The sequence below is a fragment of the Aquarana catesbeiana genome, linkage group LG04, assembly GCF_042186555.1.
Source record: "Aquarana catesbeiana isolate 2022-GZ linkage group LG04, ASM4218655v1, whole genome shotgun sequence".
Lineage (NCBI taxonomy): Eukaryota > Metazoa > Chordata > Amphibia > Anura > Ranidae > Aquarana > Aquarana catesbeiana.
This window is the reverse complement of record NC_133327.1, coordinates 631,258,417-631,278,934: the sequence shown is the minus strand read 5'-3', so window position 1 is coordinate 631,278,934 and position 20,518 is coordinate 631,258,417. Positions and strand designations below refer to the sequence as shown.

The following is a 20,518-nucleotide window of genomic DNA, read 5'->3' as shown; positions in this document are numbered from 1 at the left end:
GTGATTTTTTCAGAATAACAAAAGGTAGGTATCTGCAACAGAGGTTGTTAAAATCCTTGCAATGTACATAACTCACCCAGAGGGGAATGTTTTTTTCTCAACAAAAGTGGAGTTACTCTTTAAAGCAGGGGTCTCAAACTGGCTGTCCTCCAGCTGTTGGGAAACTACAAGTCCCATCATGCCTCTGCCTGTGCGAGTCATGCTTGTAACTGTCAGCCTTGCAATGCCTCATGGGACTTGTAGTTTCACAATAGCTGGAGGGCCGCCAGTTTGAGACCCCTGCTTTAAAGGAACTTTGCATTTTTAAATGCTGCTTTGAAAGTATTATTAAAATTGAAGCTTCCTTCCAAACTGAATTTTACATTTTTTTTTCTTTGGCACATGTCCCATAGTGTAGTGCCCAGCCCCAAGCCCTTTGTTTGACAATCTCTTGCCTATTAACCTAGAAATTGGCCATCAATGTCTTTTACCATACAATTACAATTGATTGCAAATAGGTTTGGGTTCGGCACTCGAACTTTAGCAATGTTCACATAACCTGCCCTAGGCACAAAGATTTACATAGTTGTGTTATCTCTGAGCCAAGAGTGAGAGGGAATAAAAACTTTGAAGTGTTACTCCTACACATTACTTAGCACATATGGATTATAACGAGAAAATATTTACCCAATTCTAGATCTACTTTAAAGTCAACCTGTACTCAATCTCTGCACAATAAAGTATTACATAATCTAAGCAAACCCACATTCATCTCTGTAGCTATATGATTTTTGGAGAAATTATTCATCAAAGTGTACAACAGTGGTACTGAATTCTTGGTTATTTTCTCTGGAAAGCAGAATCTTGGCAGTCCAACCTTCTAATGTAAACACACAGCAAGTATTTCTAAGCTGTTGAAAACCAATTTCCAAGTCTTAGGCCTCATGTACACTGGACGTTTTGCCATCTCTCCTCGGCGCCTTTCCTCTTGGCAGCAGCGTTTTGGCAGAAAAAAATTTTGATGCTTGTAAACGTGTTTACCGTGTTTAGCTGCATTTAGGCGCTAAATAAGCCTAGAGTTAATATGCGTTTACACGCGTCAAGCATTTTTTTTTCTGCCTCTAAAACTCCTCTAAACGCCTATGTGTGTATGGACGCATGCTAACATGCATGGGCGCTAAGAAAAGAAGTCAGACATAAGACTCCATGCACACAAGGAACAGAAAAAACGTCAACGTTTTTAGCTTAAAAACGTGGCATAAAAGACGCAAATTGAAAGCATATTCTACAAAGTTTAGGCAAGTCTATGAGAGTTTAAGAGCATTTGGTTTATAGGCGTTTTTTTCACTACACGCCCCTCTGCAAAAGCCAGGAAATGATGTGCAGTGACAACACACCTTTTTTTTAACTAAAAAAAGGTTGAAACTTGATGTTCAGAAGAGATAAGAGGAGTTTAGGAGAGACTGACCTTTTTACAGCTCCTAAACTTCTCCAGAAAACGCGATAGAGATAGGGTTTTTTTTTCCTGCCTCTGAATGTCCCTGACAGAAAACGCCTGTAGTAGTCATAATGTGCAAAGACACATAGAACACAATAGAAGTGCTTCTAGAGGCAGGTGAAAAAAACGTCAAACGCCTGTAGAATCGACGTTTTTTAATTCCAGTGTGCATGGAACCTAACAGCAATGTTAAAAATGTCCAGTGTGCATGAGGCCTTTTTGTGATTTTTGAGGCTCTTTGAGAATGAATAACTTCACTGTACATGCAGGCAGTGAGGCTAGTCATATCTTGTATTAAAGCTCTTTTACTGCTTAAGAGCATGCAAATTATTTATTGTCTATAGTCAAGGCACAGTTGTGCTTTAAGATCTCTGCAAGCATATGAACTGTTGCTACCATGTTTTTAAAGATATTTGCAGAATAATAACCCTAAACACACATAGAACAAAATAAAAGAAAATATAAAACACACACTGTCCACTTATTGGTTAAATCGGCTTCTAGGGGAGGATATTTATAGAGGAAGAGGTGTTTATAAAGTGCATCAGGGAGACCACTTGGGTGAATGGCTTACTTTGGGAATGGAGGTGACATTCCTACAGTTTGTTGTATGTTTCTTTCACCCAAAGATAGCCTAAAGCTAAACTCAACAGAGGCCAGATGACTTTCCATTTTAAGAGAACTAGTTTTTGTTCATTAAGGTTGTGTGCTTGTTAGGTAAGTTTAGGATTTTATTTTCCATTTTGACATGACATTTTAAGGGTTGTTTAGCCCTGATGAAGGGAGACTTCTAAAGCAGGGGTCTCAAACTGGCGGGCCCTCCAGCTGTTGCGAAACTACAAGCTCCATCATGCCTCTGTCTGTGGGAGTCATGCTTGTAATTGTCAGCCCTGCAATGCCTCAGGGGATTTGTAGTTTTGCAACAGCTGGAGGGCCGCCAGTTTGAGACCCCTGCCCTAAAGTTTCTGAAATGTGTTGGATGTGTAATAAACTGTTTCTGGACTCACTATAAGAATAGTGTGCTGCTCCTTTTCCCATTGCTTCTGAACGTAGTGCTCCAGGGCCCAATCATGGCCCCTGTACTCTGCCTACTGGAAAACATTCCACGCCCAAAGATCCAGAGCTCAGTTGCTCATCTGTCTTTTGATCAGAGTCCTGCAGAGACCACCAGCTGGAGGTACCAGAAAAAGATGCTCCATGGTGTGCAGGGAAATTCCAGTGGCACTGCTCTCTGCTTGGTCATGTGATTGGTCAAGTGCAGGAAATTGTTGGGGTCTTGTGACTGTCCTTGTCATCAGGAGTCTCCCCATAAGCCATGGAAGTTTTCTGTGACTGCTGTCTCTTATCGGAACAGGCTCTTACTGAAGATTAAAAAGAGAGCTAAAGAGTATAGTTTACAATACATATATATTGTAATGGTTACTTTAAATGTTTTATCTAGTTTTCACATTTTTATATGCTTTTAAGACAGGGGTGTCCAATCTGTGGCCTAAGACGGCTATGAATGCGCCCCAACACAAAACCGTTAACTAAATTAAAAATGTTTTTGAATGGTTTGTAAAAATGTGTTTACACTTCGCAAACAGATGCAGCCAAAGAAAAATTTGACAGGGGCTCTTTATTGGAGTTTTATAAGCTTTCTCTTCCCATAGAAAAATATCCCACTCTTCACATTCACGCCTTATTCATGTCATCAGTTCTCAGCAGCACCTGAGCAACTATTTTCAAGGAAAGAAGCATACAAAGGGCAAAATTAGAACAAACATGTCTGATAAGCAGTTAGTTTAGCAAAAACAGTGTCAAATATCACACTAGTTTTATGTTGCCCTCTTTTACTTTTATAATTTTAAAAAATGAAGTTTTATGACTCAGATAGGTACATTATCTATATCGGTGATCGTTAACTTGTGATCTGCCCGACTTTTTCTGCTCATCAGCTATCTTATTGTTAGTGTATTTTATGTGTGGGCCAAGACAATTTCTTCTATTTCCAATGTGGCCCAGGAAGGTCAAAAGGTTGGAGACCCCTGTCCTAAGATATTTTCCTTTAAAATTTAATATATAATGAATTCTAGATTTTTCTTCCAGGTGGAGCCATGTATGTCACTGCAATTAGTCAGCTTGTCTGACCATCAGCTACCTAAAATCTTAACCACACAGAAACTATTTGTTTCTAGTTAGTCAGACCTGACTGGTAGACTTGAACTGAGAAAGAGTAAGAGCAAGACGGTGCTACTAATCAAGGAGCTTCTAAATACAGCCAGATGTTTAGCACAGTTGTTTACCAAATCTCCAACAGTGGGATGCTTGTTAATGTTGACCTCACTAGGTTGTGCAATTTACTATCTTTTTATCTTAGTCTTCGTTTTTATGAAAAAAAGACTTTGTTGTTGTTTAATTATGGTTTTGTCTTCGCTGAATTTTTTTTGGATACAGATCCTTAAATCCAAAGACTTAACATCACCAATGCAGCGCTACATAGACAGTAAAGTTGTAAAGACGAGAGCAGAGGGCGAGTGGTTGTCGTTTGACGTCACAGAGGCCATCAAGGAATGGCTTCGCCACAGAGGTAAGTCCAATTTATTTAGAAGACATTCTATGTTTATACCATATCTATTTATTTATCTATCTATCTATCTATCTATCTATCTATCTATCTATCTATCTATCTATCTATCTATCTATCTATCTATGATTATTGGTAAGTCTCATCTTTTCTCTTACAGATAGGAATCTTGGATTTAAAATAAGTTTACATTGTCCTTGTTGCACCTTTGTACCTTCAAATAACTACATCATCCCAAACAAAAGTGAAGAGCTGGAAACCAGATTTGCAGGTACATTAATAGTTCCATTCTTTCTTTTATAAAAATACACTTGCTGTTAATTTGATTCATTAATAAAGGATCAAGTTGATATGGGTTGTTCATATTTCTGCCAACTGAGCACTTCACACAAAAGTTCAATTTCAATGTTTTCTTCTGTGTGTTGGGGGTTCTGGTGGTGCAGACTCTTTGGTCTGAACATCTGCTGTAGCTATTATACGGGGTCCCAATCTCCTTGTTGAATTTATTTTTAATTATGTTATGGATACAACAGGAGGAGTGGGAAGATCTTATGGAGGTGAGGACAAAGCTAGGAATTGGGAAGGTTTTTTTAAGCATATCTACACCCCGTAACAAAGAACTTAATATATTGTATCTTCCTGCCCCTAGATGTGGTGGTTGTAATAATTTTCATTGTTCAGGTCTTCTTAATATTTTCACCTGGTGATCATGTCAGTAACATACTTCCTGTCCTAGGGTGACTACTCTCACTCACTGCTCTCCTCATCTCCACAAATTAGGTGGAAGTGTACTATAGTTCATAGGAGAGAATTGGGAAAGATGATTGCATTGATTGAAATTTCAAATCAAGACAAACCAGCATGTGCATTGGCCCACCAGACTCCACCTATGACAAAAAAAAAATTTTATGGCTAGACTGACTCCGCTAGGTGAGCAGCTGTTCATACAGATTCATAATCACTGCAACCCATAAGAAATAATCAGACCTGCTGTGATAGATCACTGTAGTCAGAATAAAAAACACGAATTGTGGTTTATTGCTATTGATTGCTGTACTTTGTAGATTTAAAAAAAAAGAGAAAAACATTTAGACAAACCCACCCTGTGAAAGAAGCATGATAATCCTTACCTGCTCTGTGTCCCATGCCCGTGATCCTCTCGGTCTTGTAGAGTATCACAGGCTGATGAATTAGCATATGATCTTTCTGAGTGTCATATTTGCTATGTGCTGTGGTTCCACCTGTAGGCTGCTACATTACTACTGTGTCTATGCAGAGCTGTGGTTATGTAGTGACTGGTGGGTGAAATCATGGGGTACAGAGGGAGACTTAGGCATCTGACACATCCAGAAGTGTCAGATGATGAAAATTCCTCAGCCAACTTAGCGCTACATGAAAGGGAAGACCAGAGGTACAGGTATTGGTAAGGGACAGGTAAGTGTTATTACTCAGTTTTTACATGGAACCTTTTTGAATTTTTTAACAGGTTATACTAAAACCTTACAGCTTACACACACAGAGATTTAATCTATCATTTTCTGAACATCTTTTAAAAGGTATGGATGACCCCTTCTTATACCCCATCGTTGACCACAAAAATTTGAAGCCTGGTCAGAAAAAGCATAACAGCCAGACCCCTCATCTATTACTAATGCTGCTGCCATCGTACAGGCAAGAGCCGCAGCAGCCGAACCGGCGGAAGAAACGGGCTTTAGATGCTGCTTATTGTTTTAGGTGAGTAAATAATGTAGCCCTACAGATTAATGAGTTCTCTGGGCCATATTAACACAGACTCAATATTAAAATGAAATTTAGATGGGGAAGCGCTGCACTCCAAGCTTGGAATAAGTTCTGAAAAATTCAAATGATTGCTTGAACATGGCAGCTCTCTATTGCCCAGTGGGACCCCAACGGGAAATGCATCTTTTATAGAGTTAAAGGATGAGAGCCCCAAGCAGTAGGGATTTGCCCAGCTATAAACCTTTACATGTCAGAACAGAAGGGTATTATCAAGAGTGGACATCAATCCCCCTTCGCCAGGGCTTAGTGTTGTTCTGTGACTGCAATCTGGAAGGTGGTTACTTAATCAGTGAGTAGTCTGGCAGTTAATTTAATGGGACACAGAGAGCAGAAAAGAAACTGACAGGGGTTCTAACCATTCCAAGTTTTGGCATTTAAGATTTTAGTATTTTAACCAAAGCTGAGAGACATGAAGGCTTCCTTTGATGATCTCCTTCTGAAACTACTAGTTGGCTGACTGGCTGCCTTTAACACAGTCGGCGAAATGGAAAAAATATGTACACAAACTCAGAACGACAGCCAGGCAAGTCGGATTTTTAGGAGTAGAGGTAACCCTGTGGCAGCCTGCATATCTCTCTCAGCACCAGAGACTGACCATAGTTTGTATATACAGTATCTCACAAAAGTGAGTACACCCCTCACATTTTTGCAAATAAAGTCCCCGTGTTACAAACAAGATAGGGTCTATAGGTTTGTTCTTAAGTTGAATTTGTTTATAAGTCGGAACAGGTACATTTTTTAAGTATAAGTTTAAGTCCAGCCAAAAAAACTTTTTTAAGCTTTTTGGATAGCATAGGTAAGGGTTAACACCCCATGTAATGTTTGTTTTGCTGTCTGTGCCCCTGTTCAGAAGATTTCACCTCACTTTCTCTCCCAATGACAATTGGCTTTTGAAAATTTTGGTTTGTTGTGGAAACAAGCCTTGGTGATAAAGCATCAGTGGAGGTACATTTTCCCATAACTAACATAATAACTTACAGGAGTGAATATCCCTTCCTAGGGGTAGATTTCCTCTCACTTCCTGTTGTCTCCCTCCGTGTGTAAGTAGAAGTCCTTTGTAAGTTGGAAGTTTGTAACTAGGGGATCGCCTGTATACAGTATCTTTTCATGTGACAACACTGCAGAAATGACACTTTGCTACAATGTAAAGTAGTAAGTATACAGCTTGTATAACAGTGTAAATTTGCTGTCCCCTCAAAATAACTCAACACAGGCATTAATGTCTAAACAGCTGGCAACAAAAGTGAGTACACCCCTAAGTGAAAATGTCCAAATTGGGTCCAAAGTGTCAATATTTTGTGGCCACCATTATTTTCCAGCACTGCCTTAACCCTCTTGGGCATGGAGTTCACCAGAGCTTCACAGGTTGCCACTGGAGTTCTCTTTCACTCCTCCATGACGACATCACGGAACTGGTGGATGTTAGAGACCTTGCGCTCCTCCACCTTTCATTTGACAATGCCCCACAGATGCTCAATAGGGTTTAAGTCTGGAGACATGCTTGGCCAGTCCATCACCTTTACCCTCAGCTTCTTTAGCAAGGCAGTGGTCGTCTGTTTGGGGTCGTTATCATGTTGGAATACTTCCCTGTGGCCCAGTCTCTGAAGGAAGGGGATCAGAATCTACTTCAGTATGTCACAGTACATGTTGGCATTCATGGTTTCCTCAGTGAACTGTAGCTCCCCAGTGCCGGCAGCACTTATGCAGCCCCAGACCATGACACTCCCACCACCATGCTTGACTGTAGGCAAGACACACTTGTCTTTGTACTCCTCACCTGGTTGCTGCCACACACGCTTGACACCATCTGAACCATTTAAGTTTATCTTGGTCTCATCAGACCACAATGGCTTGGTTCCAGTAATCCACGTCCTTAGTCTGCTTGTCTTCAGCAATCTGTTTGCAGGTTTTCCTTGTGCATCATCTTTAGAAGAGGCTTCCTTCTGGGATGACAGCCATGCAGACCAATTTGATGCAGTGTGCGGCTTATGGTCTGAGCACTGATAGGCTGACCTCCCACCCCTTCAACCTCTGCAGCAATGCTGGCAGAACTCATACGTTTATTTCCCAAAGACAACCTCTGCATATGACGCTGAGCATGTGCACTCAACTTCTTTGGTTGACCATGGCAAGGCCTTTTCTGAGTGGAACCTGTCATGTTAAACCGCTGTATGGTCTTGGCCACCATGCTGCAGCTCAGTTTCAGGGTCTTGGCAATCTTTATATAGCCTAGACCATCTTTATGTGTGCAGGGACCGCCCTGTCATCCGCCGGCTCAGCGGGGATCAACGGAGTGATCCCCGCTGAGCAAGCGGACGTTCACGGGTCGGATCAACACGGATCCGCACGTGTGAAAGGGGCCTAACAAGTCACATGACACTGGGGAGGGAAAATAGCTAATTGGGCCCAATTTGGACATTTTTACTTAGGGGTGTACTGACTTTTGTTGCCAGCGGTTTAAACATCGATGGCTGTGTGTTGAGTTATTTTGAGGGGACAGCAAATTTACACTGTTATACAAGCTGTACACTCACTACTTTACATTGTAGTAAAGTGTTATTTCTTCAGTGTTGTCACATGAAAAGATATAATAAAATACTTACAAAAATGTGAGGGGTGTACTCACTTTTGTGAGATACTGTGTTAATATATATATATATATATATATATATATATATATATATATATATATATATATATATAAATGCACTTATTGAAACTTTTAATGCTCTTTTTGACAGGAATGTTCAAGACAATTGCTGTCTGCGTCCATTGTTTATTGACTTTAAGAGGGATCTTGGCTGGAAATGGATTCACGAACCCAAAGGGTACAATGCTAACTTCTGTGCTGGAGCCTGCCCTTATCTCTGGAGCTCCGACACCCAGCACACAAGGGTGAGTCCAAATGTTTCCTTCTCAGAAGATATTAATCTTTCTCAAGATAGTGTATAACTTGATTATTAGCATTTCAAGAGAGTGTATGACTTAATTACTAAACATTCAAGACGGTGTAAGATGGACTATTAATATTTCAAGATGGTTTATGACTTATTATTAACATTTCCATCTTTGTCAAATACTGTGTTAAATTAAGTATACCAGCAACTAAAGTGTACCTGAACCCTCATCCTAACGTTCCTTCTCTGCTTTATTTATGATGAAAGAGCAGCTTAAATACTTTCTTATGTATCCCTCTTTGATGAGGGATACATCGCATGGCCTAATGAGACATTGATCACATGAACTCCGTTGAAAGGGAAGTTCATTCTTAAAGTGGTTGTAAAGTCAGAAGGTTTTTTTATTTTAATGCATTCTATGCATTAAAATAAAAAGCCTTCTGTGTGCAGCAGCCCCCCTAATATTTACATGAGGTCTCTCTGAATCCAGCAATGTTGCAGGAGTATCTTGGTTGCTCTCCCTCCTCATCTGCTGAGACAGCAGCACTGCACCATTGGCTCCCGCTGCTGTTGATCAAAGTCTGTCAACCAATGAGGAGAGGAAGGGGGTGGGGCCGGGCCATGGCTCCATGTCTGAATGGACACAGGGAGCTGTGGCTCGGCTTGGGTGCCCCCATAATAAGCTGCTTGCTGTGCGGGAACTCAACAGGAGGGAGGGGCCAGGTTCATAGAAGAGGGACCTGAGAAGAGGAGGATCTGGGCTGCTCTGTGCAAAACCACTGCACAGAGCAGGTAAGTATAACATGTTTTTTATTTTTAACTTAAAAAAAAACAGACTTTACAATCACTTTAACATTAATTCATAGGCCTTTCAGGCCTAACATAATTCCATAGACTTTTCAGCTAGCATCACAAGACAAGTGCATCATCCCACATGAGATTTCACTTTCCAATGTGAGCACATTCATTGACCACTGATGTCCTCTCACTGGGCAATGAGGAAAGCTTAACTCTGGTAGGTGGGATCTGACTCCAGATTCAGTTAAAGAGGAACTTTAGCCATAACTTGATAAAAAATAATGTTCTTTAGCAAGCAGTATACATTCCACATTAATAATTATGCTACCAAAATTAGTGTGTGCTGTAAATTTCCTCTAGCATTGTTCCTGTTTCTTCTTGCTGGAGGCTGCCATTTTACTGAAGCCCAGAGCCCCTGAGCAGAAGTAAATCATAAAATACAGAAACAAACCCATCGATTTAACAGTTTAAAAAAAGTTACATTCCTGGAATGCTGGGATTGCTAACATTTGCTTGTGTCCTCAACCAAATTGTCAAACCATCAAATGGCTGTCATAACCGGTCACAGCACCATGGCAATTGCAGATGAAACAGAAGCAGCTTCCTTGGCTGTAAAGGATAAGAGGGTTTAATTCCACTTTAATGCTTTCAGTAGATCGGCCCCTACAAATTCAGCAGTGCCTAAAAATGGAGAGCAACTGAGCAAGTGCAGAGCAGGGTGAGACAGTGTATTACTGGATTTTAAACAATTTAGGCACTTATTTTTAATGTTTGACATGTAGCTATACCTGCAAAAGGGGCCAGCCTGAAGTGATCTAGCAGGACTTTATTTTCTGACAAAAATTCCACTTTAAGTCAAGCCCACTGCAGTAAAATAACATCAAGGTCATAAATGGGAGGGTTTTGTGAGTAACAGAAGTAATAGCAGAGTTTTTATGATTAAAACATTTCACTTTACAGGTTTAGTCCACCCAATTCTGTTGTTTAAGGTATAGGTAAAGTCTAATGGAATGGCTTTTTTGCAGACTTCTGCTACATTTACTTGCTCTAGTCCAGCTCAACTTGGAGAATCACTGCTGAGGCTACAAGGCTATTTTTGAGTTGTTACCCAATATGTAAAATAAACCTCAACAAGGTTAGACCTCATTGTCACTGACATAATAGGTGGGCTGACCTTACCATCAGTGGAACGGAAAGATATACACTGGCAAGAATAAGTATGTGGACCCCTTGGCATTGACTGGTTTTCTTCAGTAGTTTGCCATAAAATGGGATCTGATCCTCATTAGATTCTGGTAAATTGGTTGTGTGTTATCAGCTTAACCTCATTGTGTTTATCTATTATTGTGACCTAGATGAGGATCAGATCACTTTTTATGGCAAATTGCTGCAGGAAACCAGTAAATTCCAACTTACTTTTTCTTGCCATTGTATATATTATTTATTAGAACCACTATAAGACTCTTTACATTTTATACTGCTGAGGACTTCGACCATTCAGGGTGTGTGTACATAAGAAGATCTGCTACCTCAAGGGAGACCAACTCGCCTTCAAAGGAAGTAAACCACTGCCTTTTTTTCTGACCTGCAAAGTAAAGGCATGATGTGCTAGTATGCATCGCATACTAGCGCATTATGTGAAACTTACCTGCAAGCAAAGCCCTCCACTGATGCGTTGTCACCGCTGGAGGCCGCATCCATCTTCACAACCTTCCTTCTGGGTCCACGAACTCCGACTGTGTGACTGGCCGGAGCCGCATGACGTCACTCCTGTGCATGCGCGTGTGAGCCACTGGTCACGGCACAGGGCTCTGAAGAAATGGCACAGGTGGCCATTCCATCAGAGCGCATGCGCCAATGACGTCATTGGCTACATGTACACTAAATATTTCCTTAACAGTGCAAGTTTAGGAGATATTTACAGTACCTATAGGTAAGCCTTATTATAGGTTTACCTATAGGTACAAATAATCGATGGAAGTTTACTTCCACTTTCAGCCCGGGGTCTGCGCCTGGTTCTAGTTTTGCTTCTCTAAAACTGGACAATCCAATAAAAATGGTGCACACACGGAGCATCCAGGCTCAGGGATTCTTTGTAAATCAGTAAATCATGAACAGCAGTATGACATGCAGTGCCAAATTATGCTAACCCTACCATTGAAATCCCAAGCTTTAACATGTTAATGTAATTTCAAAAATCATTATTAAATATTTTTAAATCTGTAGGTTTAATTAAATAGTACCTGGTGATCCTGCCATTGGGGCCCTTGTTCGAACACTTCCAGCGCTCTGTCCCTGTCTCCCAAACTGTGCTTCTCTGTTGTCACCCTGTCAAACAAGTTTTGGATGCAGACAAGGGGCAGTTTGCATACATTGCACAGGCATGGTTCACTATTGTCACTTTCCAGGAACCCTCCTGGAAAATGCCATACAGCCATTAATAAAGCCACAGTTAGGAGCAGCACCATCAGCCAGCTGACAGTTGGCCATCGGGCTACTGATCTGACAGATAACCCAGTGGCCAACTAAAGGAGTGCACACAGCAGGTTAGCAACACTACTACTAGTTAACCACTTGCTGTCCGCCCCATAGCAGTTTTACTGCTACAGGACAGCAGCTGTGCGCCAGATGACGTGTATATATATATATATATATATATATATATATATATATATATATATTTATATATGTGGTCCGGCTCTTCCGGGTAGGGGTCGCGCGTGCTTGCCGCCAGTGCCTCGCTCCCGCTGTGATTATACACAGCAGAAGCCAATCAGCGGATATCGATCATTGGTTACACAGGCAGAACTGCAGTCTGTCTATGTATACAAGGCAGATTGCCGTTTTGTCAGTAGGGAAGGCATGGATCCTGTGTCCCTACAAAGCAGGAACATGGATCCATGCCTTCCCCCAGTAAAAGTACCTCCCACAGTACACAGAAACACTAGCTAGGCACACAGTTAACCCTTTAACCGCCCTGGATGTTTACCCCCTTCCCACCCAGTGTCATTAGTACAGTGACAGTGCATATATTTTATAAATTAAAAAAAAACAAATATCCCATAGTTTGTAAATTCTATAATTTTTGCGCAAACCAATCAACATACGCCTTTTCAGATTTTTTTTACCAACAACATGTAGCAGAATACATATTAACCTAAACTGATGAAGAAATTAGATTTTTTCAATTATTTTATTGGATAGGTTTTATAGCAGAAAGTAAAAAATATTGTAAAAACTGCAGAGGTGATCAAGTACCAAGAAAAGAAAGTTCTATTTGTGGGGAAAAATGGACATAAATTTTGTTTGGGTACAGCATTGCATAACTGTCAGTTAAAGTAATGCAGTGCCGTATCGCAAAAAATGTGCATAAAAAACCTATAAACCATGCGCTTACTCCAAAAAAGTCATAGATGTAGCAGCTAACACAACAAATAGAAAATTTGTAATAAATCATATGTAACCAAGTGTAGCGCTAAAAAATGAGAAAGAGAATATTGCTATACCACATATAATAGCAAAATGAATTGTGAAAAGATAGTGTTTTGTATACTTTGTGAACATTCATACATATAGAACACTTATGTTATAAAGCCTTAGGGTCACCAAAAGTGATAACAGGATGTAAAAATGGCAATAAAGTCCAAAACTGAATGTGCAGGTACGATGAACATAAATTTTGCAATGGTGATAAATTCCAAAACATATACTCGTGAGAGATTTCTGTATGTAATCCAACATGTGCTGACAAACACTTGTGCGAAACCGCCACCTAGGATGACTGGAGGCTTACCAGAAAGTTACCAGAAAGTTGGGACCCACCAACGGACATTACCCACATTTCAGAATAAAAAGCGCTTGCAAGTAAAATGGCGGCAGTGGAGTCCTTCCAACGCGTTTCGTCATACAAGACTTCGTCTGTTGGTGTCCGAGCTTCCATATGAAGAAGACCTCTTTGGGATAGCAACGTTACAACTTCACCATTCACCAGCCCTTGGTTCCCTACCTTCATTGCCAGTGAGCAATCCAAGCCTGTTTGACCCATATAGCGTATGCTAGGTGGGTCCCAACTTTCTGGTAAGCCTCCAGTCATCCTAGGTGGCGGTTTCGCACAAGTGTTTGTCAGCACATGTTGGATTACATACAGAAATCTCTCACGAGTATATGTTTTGGAATTTATCACCATTGCAAAATTTATGTTCATCGTACCTGCACTTTCAGTTTTGGACTTTATTGCCATTTTTACATCCTGTTATCACTTTTGGTGACCCTAAGGCTTTATAACATAAGTGTTCTATATGTATGAATGTTCACAAATTATACAAAACACTATCTTTTCACAATTCATTTTGCTATTATATGTGGTATAGCAATATTCTCTTTCTCATTTTTTAGCGCTACACTTGGTTACGTATCGCAAAAAATGGCCTGGTCACGAAGGGGGGGGGGGTAAATCTCCCGGAGGTCAAGTGCTTAAGAGGCAGTGGCTTAGTGCTGTCAGCCTGTAACAGGAAGTGATTTTACTGGCAGGATCTCCATGTAGGAAATGTTGCAAAAAAATTATCTCCCTAAGAAAATTATATACTAAAAAGCAGATTCTGGGATTACATATACTTTAACTAGTTACATGCAGGGCTTTCTTATTTGCAAGGACAGCTTTACAGAAAAGTGAGTAATTGCTGAGCAGAAGTAACAGTTTCTCCAGATACAAACCCGTCAGAAATATCTGTTGGGCATTTACTGTGCATGAGATGCTTGTGCAAGCACTGTATAATATAGCCACTGTGGCCGGGATGAACAGAACTTCTGTTCCAGTCTTAAATAGTCAATTGAATCAGTAGGAAAAGGTCACTTTGTGTTTTACTAACCTATTAATAATATCCTTATTAATCCATAAGCACCGCCACGGGGTCACCTATTCACTACACGCAGCAGCCGAAATAACATTTGTTTTATAAATAGCTTATCAAATTCCATCTCACTCAAATATTGTTCTTTACCAATACAACTCCTTTTTACTTGTATGTATGCCTTAGCTATAAGGTATTCATGTTTTTATTGCTTATTTTATTCATTTATGTAATACTGAGAAATTCTACCTTGAAAATATACTATCCTTAAATTTTAAAACGGAAAGCCTGCCTTATATTTTTTTTGCTTAGGATAGGACATGGAAATGCTAGAACATCTATCGGGTTTTAATTCCTGTCTTTGTTCCTATTGGGCAGATTTCTCCTTACTTCCTTTTCTAATGACAGGTGGCACAGAGACAGGAAGTTAAAGGAAATGCTCCACTTTAAAGTGTATGTAAAACCTAAGGCAGGCCATAGAGTATGTGATTTTCTTTCCTGCAACCGCAGGTTGCAAGAAAGAAAGCTGCTTGATTCTCTCATCAAAACAGCCAGTGTTGATGGAGGTATCCCTCCCGCAGCGCTATTGTATTCTGCCAGTGGGGAGCCTTCCCTGTCGGCAGAACACAACAATTACTGCTGGCAGCTATAGCCGCCAGAAGTAATTGCATGCAAAATATCCAACAAGCTGGTTGTACTGAAGTCGATCAAAGGTTTTCCTGCTGAACCAGACGAGATTTGATCCATTAATGGCCAGCTTTACAAAAAACTTCTGTTGTTTACTCCCTTTTCATCAGTTAAATATAGCATTGAAAGTGTTTTGTTATATCTGTTTGATAAGGGCAAAAAAATACCCAGAGATCATGCCACACATTTTGTGGGCTAAAAACTTACCATTAACTGATTGTATGAGAATTGTTTCTAGCTCTCGTTGTGGACTAGGAGAGGAGGAAGTGTAATGCCCCGTACACACGGTCAGATTTTCCAACGGAAAATGTTCGATGGCAGCTTGTTGTCGGAAATTCCGACCGTTTGTAGGCTCCATCGGACATTTTCCATCTGAATTTCCGTCACACAAAATTTGAGATCTCAATCTCAAATTTTCCGACAAAAAAATCCGTAGTCGTAAATTCCGATCGTGTGTAAACAATTCCGACGCACAAAGTTCCACGCATGTTCGGAATCAAGCAGAAGAGCCCCACTGGCTATTGAACTTCATTTTTCTCGGATCGTCATACATGTTGTATGTCACCGCATGCTTGATGTTTGGAATTTCCACATTTTGTTATGTTACAGCCTTATTACAAAATTGATTAAATTCATTATTTTCCTCAAAACAAATACCTCCTAATGACAACGTAAAAGAAGTTTGTTTGAAATCTTTGCAAATTTATTGAAAATAAAAAACAAAAAAATCCCATGTACATAAGTATTCACAATCTTTGCCATGCCACTCAAAATTGAGCTCAGGTGCATCCTGTTTCCACTGATCAATCTTGAGATGTTTCTACAACTTGATTGGAGTCCACCTGTGGTAAATTGAGTTGATTGGACATGATTTGGAAAGGCACACACCTGTCTATATAATGGCCCACAGTTAACAGTGCATGTCTGAGCACAAACCAAACCAATGGAGTCTATGGAATTGTCTGTAGACCTTCAAGACAGGATTGTATCAAGGCACAGATCTGGGGAAGGGTACAGAAACATTTCTGCAGCATTGAAGGTCCCAATGAGCACAGTGGCCTCCATAAATGGAAGAAGTTTGGAACCACCAGGACTCTTCCTAGAGTGAACTGCCCGGCCAAATTGAGCGATCGGGGCTGAAGGGCCTTAGTCGGGGTGGTGACCAAGAACCCAATGGTCACTCTTGACAGAGCTGCAGTGTTTCTCTGTGGAAAGAGGAGAACCTTCCAGAAGAACAACCATCTCTGCAGCACTCCATCAGGCCAGACGGAAGCCACTCTTCAGTAAAAGGTACATGACAGCCCGCCCAGAGTTTGCCAAAAGGCATCTGAAGCACTCTCAGACCATGAGAAACAAAATTCTCTGGTCTGATGGAACAAAGATTGAACTCTTTGGCCTGAATGGCAAGCGTCATGTCTGGAGGAAACCAGGCACCGCTCATCACCTGGCCAATACCATACCTACAGTGAAGCATGGTGGTGGCAGCATCATGCTGTGGGGATGTTTTTCAGCGGCAGGAACTGGGAGACTAGTCACGATGAAGGGAAAGACAGCCAAGATAACAAAGGAGTGGCTACGGGACAACTCTATGAATGTCCTTGAGTGGCCCAACCAGAGCCAAGACCTGAACCCGATTGAACATCTCTAGAGAGATATGGAAATGGCTGTGCACTGACGCTCCCCATCCAACTTGATGGAGCTTGGAGAAACTGCCCAAAAATAGGTGTTCCAAGCTTGTAGAATCATACTCTGTAATTGGTGCCAAAGGTGCTTCAACAAAGTATTGAGCAAAGGTTGTGAATACTTATGTACATGGGATGTTTTATCGTTTTTTTATTTTTAATAAATTTGCAAAGATTTCAAACTTCTTTCATGTCATCATTATGCGGTATTTTTTGTAGAATTTTGAGGAAAAAAATTAATTGAATCCATTTTGGAATAAGGCTGTAACATAACAAAATGCGGAAAAAGTGAAGCGTTGTAAATACTTTACGGATGCACTATATGTAGTCTTCAAACATTTACTGTTCCTGGGTAACAGTGCTGCCTTTCCATAGATACAGTACAGTGAATGAACATTGTCACCTTAGTGCAGGCAGGATCGCCAGGTGAAAATAAAAGGAAAAAAGCCTGAATAAGGAAAACTAATGCAGCTACATCTAAGAACTGGTAGGCTGCAAAACATTACATTTTTGTTTATTTAGATACGCTTTAAAGACTACTGTTTCTTACCTTTTGTTAATACAAGTCTAGGAAACTTTAGTTTCTAAGGCTTCAGAGTGAAAAGACTGTACCGCCATGTTATGGTAGGGCAAAAATAAACTGGCATCAGGGATGAGCTTGGTTTGGTCCCCCTGTAAGTTCAACAGAACCCTTGGTACGCTGTCACGTGATCTTGTCCCATCAGCTGTGCTTAGGGCACCCCCTTCCCCAGCAGCTGCATGTAAGCAAAAGAAGGAAGGGGGGGTGGCAATGCTTGTGACATTATTGTGACAAATTATGGCCACACAGCCATATTAGGTCAATGTCATTGACCCAATATGTTCATGTGGCCATTTCAGGCACAGCTGATTGGCCAGCTAGGGTGTGATCATGTGACAGCTTCCCACGGGTTCTGCAGAACGAACCCAGCTTATCCCTGCTTGCCAGGTGTTTTCATTCTTCCCCACTCTATCCAAAATGAAAAAAAATACGTTACAGTTCATGTGGTTTGTTTTTTTAAATTCCACTTTAACAATTCTCATTTTTTTCTCCTATAGGTTCTCGGTCTGTACAACACTATTAACCCAGAAGCCTCTGCTTCTCCATGCTGCGTATCTCAAGACTTAGAATCTTTAACCATATTGTACTTTGTTGGGAAAACAGCGAAAATCGAACACCTCTCAAATATGATTGTAAAATCGTGTAAATGTAGCTAGACCTGACAATACAGCATGTGTTTTAATGGGGGAAAAATCAAAAACATTAAAAAAAAATGTACAAATAGGGCTTGTTCAATCAGTGTTATAATGTAAAAAAGGGGAAAAAAACGGTACTAGTGTGAATTTTTTGAATTTTTTTATAACTGGCAGAAAATTCAAAACATTGAAGGTTTCATTAAGGGTTTTGTAGTGACTCAATTATAGATCCTCGGAGAGGAGCATTGCCCCCTCTCCCTTGCTGGTTAATGTTCCTGTGTTATAGTGGGAGATTTGGGCCAACAAAAAAATTTGATCTCAGTGACTGGCAGAATGAGCCCTTGTCTCTTCACAAAAATTAACTTGTTTCTCGTTAAAATCATTCTCCTTCTCTGGTACTTTGTTGTATGCACAGCTATAGTGTGAAATATGTTGGTCTTCTTCCACGTCTGTTTCATCCGGCTTTACTTTCGATATTCTATTGCGTGCAAATGACATCAGCACAGAACAAAGAGGGAAAAAGCCTCACAGTGAAGACACAATTACAGAAAAGAATGTCTCAATTTTTCTGAGCAATGGCGAATAACAGAGAGAGACATTTATTTAAAAAAAATAAACACTGGAAGAATTTATTAGTGTCCTTATGTGAAAGAAAATGAAAACAGGAATATCCCTTTAAGTGCAGTTATTGCATCTGCTCTTACTTGACCTGCCTAGTAGTCAGTCCACCAACCGCTTAGAACACCATTATTTTGCTGTTGATCTTATTTATTATTTTGCCATGAATTATGCGCTGAAACAAAGACCAAACAAATAGCTCAAATCAAATGATTGATGATATTAAATGTTATTAGCTTACAGATATTCTTTTGAGATTAGTGCACCATTTTAAGTGTAGCTCTAACAAAGCTGTTTAGGATAGACAGTGGTGGTGTTCTCTCTCCCACTGGTTTCTTTAAACATTGGGGACCACTGGTGGGGAGGTCCTCCTCTGAGATTCTGACTCTGGCCCTGAGCTATAGACTCATTTTGGCCACCCGCAGAACAGTTGTTTTGCCTGCAAGGTCCTATATTTATAACCACAGGTAAAGCATTATAGGTGCATTGAAAATCCATATGGATGGGGCTGGATTTCTTGTCTGGTCTGCAGTTATTATAGAAACAAACACAGGAGAAGACTGAAACCACTGGTGCTTAACCATTACAAAGTTACTCGTTTTGGGTGCTCTTCAAATTTAACAATACTTGTTGCCTATATGCAGTTGATGAAGCTGTTTGATGGACTACAACTGTGAGCTGCATTCTTGAAGACTTGAGCTCTCATCTATGCTGAAATAAAAAAAATGGCTATCAGTACACTTTGGGGCAAGCTATTTATAAACAGTTACTGAGAACTAGTAAGAAAGATGGCTCATGATGGGGTATGTTATATGTTCATACGCATTGGTTCAGTCCTTATTATGCTTTTATGAAGACATGTATAGTTTCAGCTACCCTATCAACTTGAGGCATCTCAAGATGGTTAGCAACAAAGCAAGGTTCGTACTTTTCATGGCAAATACATTTTCATTGGAAACATTTGTTTACTCTAAGTTAAACACCTCTGCATGTGTTAAGAAATGAATACACATTTTTGTTTTTGAGATCACATTGATACTGCACAACTAAGGTACATGGACATTTAAGGGGAACTTTTTTATTTCATTTTTGTTAATCTTTCTTTCTGGCACTTGACCAATCTGAACTGCCTCAAGAATGGGCAACATTTACATACTTCCTCCAAAAGTCTTGTTGTTTTTGTCAAGGCCCACCTTACCTTTTCTTGAAAAAAATAAAAATCTGCATCCTTTTGACCACTGCCCTTTTGTCCCTACATAAACAGTCTTTACACCTCAAATGTATTTTTTTGATAATGTTTATTAAGCAGGAAAAATGAAATCATTAAAGGGTATGTAAAATCTAAGTATGCACTTCTCATTTGAACCATTTTTATCTGTTAAATATTCATTTGAAAGTGTTTTGTTAAATCTGTTTGGAAAGTGCAAAAAATACCTATGCCAGAAATCTTGCCAGCTTATAACTTCCTGTGCTCTCAGCCTTTGCTGCACTCATATCAGTTATTCCCAGCTATCTCCTAGGACTTCAGCAACAGTCTTCTCTCTATTATGAAGAAGAGGGGAAGGTATTTGAAGTCCAAATCAGGGGTACATCCTGGGGGGACAATTCTGCGTCTTTATAGATGCAGTAAGATGAATTAGCATTGCCACCCTTGCACAGGAAGTGTGTTGCTGGCATTATCACCAGGTGAGAATGCAAAAAAAAAGTGTTTACATAAGCTTAAACTCCTTAAATAGTATTAATTACCTATATTGAGCCTTTGGAATGGGTTCTTGAAAATTTTGTTGCTCTCAATGATACATGTCCAAATGTAGAAGTTGCCTGTGTTAGTGGGAAACCTAATAAAACATCTACTTGCATTTGGGAATCATGTATACATATCAGAACACAATGATGCCTGAGATATGTCAGAGCATTTTGTAGATATA

At 40.1% G+C, this 20,518-nt stretch overlaps 1 protein-coding gene across 2 annotated transcripts in view; it reads left to right on the top strand.

Moving 5' to 3' along the window:
- TGFB2 (transforming growth factor beta 2) overlaps window positions 1–19,703 on the top strand; it is a 196,392-nt gene extending 176,689 nt beyond the window's left edge. For both annotated transcript variants that reach the window (XM_073628368.1, XM_073628369.1), the window contains exons 3-7: window positions 3,914–4,046; window positions 4,204–4,314; window positions 5,600–5,777; window positions 8,585–8,738; window positions 17,835–19,703. In XM_073628368.1, the coding sequence (XP_073484469.1) occupies window positions 3,914–4,046; window positions 4,204–4,314; window positions 5,600–5,777; window positions 8,585–8,738; window positions 17,835–17,993 (735 nt within the window). In that variant the 3' untranslated portion in view covers window positions 17,994–19,703. The remainder of the gene's footprint in view (window positions 1–3,913; window positions 4,047–4,203; window positions 4,315–5,599; window positions 5,778–8,584; window positions 8,739–17,834) is intronic.
- Window positions 19,704–20,518: the final 815 nt, after the last annotated feature.